This window comes from Brassica napus, chromosome C3 (assembly GCF_020379485.1).
Source record: "Brassica napus cultivar Da-Ae chromosome C3, Da-Ae, whole genome shotgun sequence".
In the NCBI taxonomy this organism is placed as follows: Eukaryota; Viridiplantae; Streptophyta; class Magnoliopsida; order Brassicales; family Brassicaceae; genus Brassica; species Brassica napus.
In genome coordinates, this window is record NC_063446.1 from 51,660,299 (window position 1) to 51,667,798 (window position 7,500).

Consider the following 7,500-nt stretch of genomic DNA (forward strand, 5'->3'; position numbering starts at 1 on the left):
AAGAGCGTGGAGAAGACTTCAGACGGTCTCTACGAGATTCTACAGCATCGGGTAGAACCCCTGCGAGATTACATAGCCCGCTTCAACCAAGAAAAGGTGGCAGTTCCCGAGTGCAGCATTCCTACCGCGATCTCTGCCTTCAAAAGGGGCCTGCTTCCAGACGGGGGCCTGCTTCCAGACGGGGGCCTCTACAAAGAACTAACCTTGTATCCCTGCAAGACCATGGAAGACGTGTTATCCCGGGCCTGGGAGCAAGTGAAGTGGGAAGAAGACGTCGCTAGCCGCGCTAAGGCCCAGCCGAAGCAGGACCAAAAGTCGGGCCGATCGGATCAAGGAAATCTGGATGAAAGATCCTCCCAAAGAGCGACCAAGGACTCCGGGAACAGAAACCGGGGTAGGTTCCAGTACCGACCCCTAGAAAAGGAAGAAGGAATGTCAGTATCCACTTGGCCCGACATCTCCCATCTCTCGATATCCACACCGGAGCTAGTCAATGTCTTGAGGAAGATGGGCCAACATGTCAAGTGGCCTCAAAAGATGAAGGCACCTGACTCGTTCCGGAACCCTGGCCTCTGGTGCGCTTTCCATTGCGACCACGGTCACGAAACTGGAGACTGCGTCGCTCTAAGGATCGAGGTCAATGAACTACTCCAAAAAGGGCATCTAAATAAAGAGGTGCCTGCGAAGTCCGCTGGAGCTATACCCGCCTCACCACCTCGCCAGGACAGAGTGATCCATGTCATATCCAGAGGTTCAGAGATAAGCGGCGTGAGTCATGCAGCTGCCAAGAAAAGCACCCGCAACGCCAAGCACGGCCTGGAGACTACCAAACCAAAGCACTTGCTTCTAGGTACCGACGAAATAAGCTTCACGGCTAAGGAGCAGGAGAAGATCCTGGCTCCCCACCACGATGCCCTGGTCATCTCGCTCACCGTAGCAAACTGCTTGGTAAAACGAATACTAGTGGACAATGGTAGCTCCAGCAACATCATGTTCCAGACTTCTTACCAGGACCTAAGGCCGGAGGAGAGCGCCCTGACGCGCAAAATAACTCCACTCATCAGATTCAGCGGCGAAGTCAAGCAAACAGCCGGAGAGGTCATTCTCCCAGTGTACGCTGAAGGGATCAACATGTCTACCAAGTTCCTGGTCGTCGACAGTCAATCAGCATACAACATGATCCTAGGAAGACCCTGGATTCACGACATGGGAGCAGTCCCTTCAACCCTTCATCAAATGGTGAAATTCCCTACACCCTGGGGCATCAGAATAATCAAAGGAGATCAGGAGATTTCTCGATCCTGCTACCAGACCACCTTAAAGGGAAAGACCAAGGTCTTATAGCAATTACAGAAGAGACCTCAGGTCCCACGAACCCAGGGACCAGAGGTCAAGAGGTCTGGCGAATGGCGATCGGTTCAGAGGACGCGGATCCAGAATCACGTGAAGGACCACCTAAGGACCGGTATGGACCACTTCACATGGTCTCACTCAAGGTCCTCCAAAGCGGTACCTGTTCAGAAGACAGGGACCTCGCAAGATCCTCGTCCTCCACCCCGCATGGATCTCGCCAGGTACCAACCGATGGTCACGCAACTGAAGAAGTGGGGCATAAGCAACGTGAGGAGACCTCCTCTGAAATAATACCGGACGGATCTGGGGCAGAGGGTACCCTGCCAACGGAGAACAAAGATACCTAGCCAAGCCAAAGTTCTTCAAACCTGGTCGCTCCGCTGGATGAATGCGAATACCCATCTCATGATCGTGCTGAGAATCCCCAATAGCAAGAGAATCTACAGAAGCTGGGGCATGAGACAAATCTCGGTCATGGTCCCCGGACCCAAGGGAGAAGCAGTACCCAACAATGGAGAGAGGGACGACACGCCAAGGAAACACTCCTATAATCCTCAACAAACCGGGTTGAAGTCCACCTCCCAGGAGGAAAGCGACAGATGGGTCCACAGAACCCAGAGGACTGGTCCCGACCACGGAGTACCGCCAGGGACCGCAGCAAGAAAGAGGAATCCTCCAGCAGGGGCACTCATCCAAATTGCAAAACAGAGCCTACGGGCTACATAACAAAGGTAAAACATGGCCTAACCACCGGGGTACCTCGCAAGCTGATGTCTTGTACGGTCTCCGGACCATGATTTTTATTACTTATTATTTAAGCATTATCTTTTCCTACTCCTATGAACGCTGAAACATCTCTGGACAAAGCTTATGTAATAAAATAGTTTCGACTATAAAAGAATAGTAGGAATATCATAATACTATAAGGGGCAAACGAGCTGGATCAGGTCCAAGCGACCTCCGATCCTGGCCAACCCTCAATGAAAAAGTGGTACAACCACAAAATGGATATGAGACATAAGGTAGGAATGGATCTGCGCAAGCCCGGGTATACCGTCAAAACTACCTAAAACCCATGTATAGCCTTAGGCATATCGGGGTCCCAAACTAAAATAAATACCGAAACGTGAAAAGTACATGTATTAAAACGCTACGTGCTAAATAATACAGGGGACACAAGGTATAATTGCAAAAGTACTGCGATAGCAGGGAGCAAAAGTGCAAAAGTCCGGGAGCACCCTATAATATCCTGCTTCTCAAGACGTGGAAAGCATCATAAGCCTGGCACTTGGGTTTTCACCCATACCAGCACCCTCTAAGTCTGATAGTGGCTTCCTGCAGAAGCAGCGTGCAGCACGGGAACTCGATAGTGGCCGGCTTCCGAGCGGCAGAATACAAAATCCCAACAAGTACCGATAGTGGCCTCGTCTAGGATGGCAGAATACGGTCCCTTAAAACTAATATTCCGGGTTCTGAGAAAAAACTCCGGGCTCAGAAAGGCCTCAAGGTCAAGAACCCACAGGTTCCTAAAAACCCTCAGGTTCCTAAAAATGACCTCAGGGTCCAAAGACTACGAGTCCTATCAAAAACCTCAGGGTCCAGAAGCCATGGGTTCCCTAGAAGCAACCTCCGGGTCCTGAACCCATCATTTCCCCAAGCAATCCTAGCGTCCAAGGCATAGGGAACCAGCCAAGAATTTAAAAGACGAGAGCTCCAGGGAATCCCATCACCTAAAGCCCACGCTGCTCGGATCTTACAAGAAGATCATCGAAGAGTTTTCTCCACACCAACGCTTAGATTACTCGCGCAGTATTCATCATCTCTCTCATTCATCTCCGTGAATCAAGCTTCGAAACCCTGAGATCATTCCGCAACCTGCAAAGAAGGGGTAATCACAGAAGAAAGCCAAAACTCCGGGCTTAAAGGACGAAAGGTCCATCAAGAACAGAGGTCAAGGTCGACAACAAGCAAGTGAGAGATGCAAACCTCCGTAAGCATTCTATAGAAGCCACAGCATGGCCATTAGTTAAACACAACAAAACAAAAAGGCACAGGGGCCTGATTCAAAGTCTTAAACCCTCACTAAGGACAGTTACAAAATAAAAAGAGACCCCTTCATGGGGTCAAGAGTTCGGAGGATAGAGATTGGAATCAGCTAGCAGGAGGGTCATCAGCAGCGGGCTCCGGCATCTTCTCGCCTCCATGTTGCCAGGGACCTGCGGTTCACCTTCAAAGGAAGGAGTGGGGACTCCTAGAAGCTCGGGCTCAGTGATCTTCACCATTTTGTACTGCTCCAGGACATTCGTAGGAGCCCAACTGTCGGTCTTGCCATTGATCCACTCCCGCATCAGCTCCCATTGAGCCACGACCTTGGCACCAATCACCGCCATCGCCTTCTCTGCCTCAAAGGTGTCCGCAGTATCCTTCAGATCGTTCAGCTCCTCATCCCTGTTCTTTAGCTGACCCGTCAAAGAGACATTCTCTGTTGCTGCCAGTTCTCCTGCTTCCTCCTGGTTCCTCGCCTTGAGCCTCAAATCTCCTTATCCTTGGCTAGAGCAACATCCTTTTCCTCGCGCATCTGAGAGGCCAGAGCATCCATCTCGGCTTTCGTGGAAGCCGCACCTACCATCCTCTCCCCAAAATGGAACAATTGAGACGCCACCTGCCCATCAGATCTAATCAATAAACAGAACCAAAAGATCAAAAAGTCATATGGAGCATTACCTGAAGCAAGTCACCCTGGAGCGACTGAATGGCCACAGAGGAATCTTCCTCTGACGCCATGAGCACTGGAGTCGAAGGAAATACCTTCGTGTTAAGGTTGGTAAGCACTCTGGTCCAATCATAAGAGGCAGAAGGAGAAGAGCCCGAAGCCTTGGATTTCTTCTTAGAAGAGGAAGGAGCAGTAGCAGCAACCGTCAGACATTTGCTGCTCCTGAGAAAATGAACCTCGTCGTCATCGACAGAGGCAGCTCGCTTGGGAACGAATTTTCTCGCAGACATCACCTCAAGAGCCTTCTTGTACTCCGCTAACGCCTCGTCACCTTTGGATCCTGACATCTCACCTAAAATGCAAAAGCAAATCCAGTAAATGACTATAAGGGGAAAATGAAAGATAATTAAAGGCTTACCCCAGATGCTGCAACACTTTAACACCGCCTTGCTTACGAGAAAAGGAATCTGGCGTCGCTCGATAGGAAGCCTCAACACCCGCTCTATGGTCTCCCTCCCGGAAGAGTAGTCCACACGAGGCAAATGTGCATCAAGAAAACAAGAGACTATAATACCTTCTTCGCCTAAAGGACCTTCGTGACTCCTACAGCTAGCCTACCCTCTAGTTGCCATATAGGTAAAAATCCTGGAAGTCGCATGAAGGCAAACTTCTCAGTCCAGTTTCCAGCAAAAGCTGGAAGACGTTTCCTCTTTCCCTTAGGAACTTCCCTAACAGGAGGCTCCTTGCCCGGAGGAAGAAGATAGTACCTCCATTCGGCGCCGCTTAAAGAAGAAACAGAATAAGAGCACAAAACCTCAGCCACCCCGATTACGAGCCCTTGGAGATCACCCAAATTTTGCAAGGCTATCAAAGTTCTCCAAGCCGGAGGGTTCAATTGACATGGGGAAATCTCCAAGGTTTCCGATATGTTGGCCACCAAAACAAGGACTCGATCCCTGAAACCTAACTCGAAGTAACCCTCGTATACATGAACTTCATCCACGCCAAAATCTGAGACCCTATCTTCTGGACCTGGCACTCGGATGATGATATCAGCAGGTAGATTATACTTCATCCTCCAGTTTGCAACCTCCTCAACCCCTATTACCGAAGGAGGGCCTCTCGGAGGGTACCAGTTTCCCTCCGCGAGGGGCGAAAAATTTCGGGCAACGATAACTTTAGGATCTTCCACCTCAGCAGTCAAATCCAGAGAAGAGTCAGAAGAGTCCATGGACACTGACAGAGCAACCGCGTCCATCACCTTGCTAGATCTAACTCTACTACCTATGGAAGAAGAATCTGGGGAGAGACCCGACTCAACCTTCATCTCAGAAACAGAAAGGGTTGGAAGGAAGGGCCTAAAAGCAAGCGTAAGAGGAGAAAGAAAATGTTACCTGTGGAATGAAGACCCGAACCGAAAAGGTCTGGCGGCAAAAACAGAGAGATAGAACCGAAAACCCTAAGGACGCCTTACATGCGTCGAAAAGAGAATCCACGCGGGAAAGCGAATCTCGAGGTATTGGGGATCCTTTCCTCTTCCTACCCAGTCTCAGGGACCCGAGGAACTAATGGAACTCTAAGGACCACCCTACCAGCATTACTGTTGGGGTCAAAATCGGTCACGACGGAATCGATGTCCGAAAGTCCTTAGAAAAACCGAATCTCGGTCAAAAATTCAAAAGCCGAGAAAACGAACAGCTGAAATTGATAGCCCGGCGAGCTCGGCCGCGACACGGGCCAGCTCGCCCGGCGAGCACGGCCGCGTTGCCAGTCGAGTCACCGGCGAGCTCGGCCGTGATACGGGCCAGCTCGCCAGGCGAGCACGGCCCCGTTGCTAGTCGAGTCGCCGGCGAGTTCAGCCGTGACACGGGCCAGCTCGCCCGGCGAGCACGGCCGCGTTGCCGGTCGACTCGCCGGCGAGCTTGGCCGTGACACGGGCCAGCTCGCCCGGCGAGCATGGCCGTGTTGCCGGTCGGCTCGCTAGATCGTGCCGCGGATCGGCTCGCCCAGCGACCGCGGCCAATTCTCTGTGGACCATTCCGAACCCGGTCCCATCCCATAACCATGCATCTTCGTCCGAAGTTTCCATAACTCAGTCTTCTGGTCCGTGGATACGACACCAATGTTCCGTCTAAAAAACATCGTCAAAAGTATTCGGGAAGTTGGGAAGGTTATGTCTCTCGAACAGTTTCCTATTCTTCGTAGTAGAGCAGGTTACAGTTAACTTAACACCAACTGCCTCGGCTATGCGATGAAAAAGGGTTCCGTTGGAAGAACCATGCCTATACCAACCATGCCTATGCCATGCCAAAGAGGGTCCGAATTGCGGACAACGGCCCATCTTTGTCCCAAAAGACTTGAACCCAAAAACTGGTATGACGGTTTATCGCATCCGCGGGAAGAGATAAGTGTCAAATTTCCGAAGATAATCACAAAGAAGAAGGAAATATGGAAAAGCCCGCTTCACGACAAATCCAACCCGAGAAGAGGTAAACCGACCTAAGGAAGACTATATAAGGAGGACATAGGACGAAGAGCAAAGGGGAGAGCATTCTAAGAGCAAACTTAATACTTAGAGCAATTTAGCATTTTTCCGTTTTTACTATCGAGCTGCGACTCGACTAGGTTAGAACTTAGGTGGCTAGACTAGCGAACATACCGACAGCTCTCGTGGCCTAGGATCTCACATGTTGTTCACGCTCAAACGCGAATTCGGAAATAAGACCTCTTTATTCTCTTTTCGCTCTTTTACGATTTATTACTTTTGAATCTTTCATATTGATTATGTTGTGCATGGCCCAGCAGATAACCGGGACCTTCAGGGAAGGCTAGGTTAACTTGGCTTTCCTCCGACTAACAAAACTCGACGGTGTGAATTTTGGTTCCCACAGTTTGGCACTAGAAGTAGGGGGGGTACGGATCTATCTCTCTCGCAACCACACATGCTCAGTCCGATATGACGACCAACGCTGACAAAGACCCGTAAACGCACGACGGGACTCTCGTCGATGCCAACGCTGATAAAACTGCTGCTGGAAACGTATCAACGGTCACTGCCGACGCCGCGATAGTAGATCAGATGAAGGAAATGTTCGCCTCCTCTCAGAAAAAGACGGACGAACAAGGAAAACCCGTGGCCTCTCTCGCAAAACAGACGGACGAACAAGAAAAAAGACGGACGAACAAGGAAAATTCGTGGCCTCTCTCGCAAAACGGCGAAGGCCAGGAGCAAAGCCCCGCGCGGAACCACAAGAGCCCACAGCGGCAGAAGACTTGATTTCGAAACTCCGGGCAATCGAGCTGCACATGCGGACAAGGCTTCCTCAGGCCAAAACCCGGATTAAACGCTCCAGCCAGGTGCACAGCCAACTGCGGAGAACCTTCCACCTCCTACCGGGAGCAATGAAGGAGAAGAAATCGAGCGCATCGACCTG

At 50.8% G+C, this 7,500-nt stretch overlaps 1 protein-coding gene across 1 annotated transcript; it reads left to right on the forward strand.

The window, feature by feature from the left end:
* The first annotated feature begins 222 nt into the window (after nucleotides 1–222).
* LOC106356361 lies at nucleotides 223–1,344 on the forward strand. Its single transcript, XM_048749757.1, has one exon. It carries the CDS (start codon nucleotides 223–225, stop codon nucleotides 1,342–1,344), a length of 1,122 nt encoding a protein of 373 aa, XP_048605714.1.
* The last annotated feature ends 6,156 nt before the right edge of the window (nucleotides 1,345–7,500 follow it).

Coding starts and splice junctions, on each gene's coding strand:
- LOC106356361 (XM_048749757.1), top strand. CDS start 223: ATGGAAGACGTGTTATCCCGGGCCTGGGAGCAAGTGAAGTGGGAAGAA.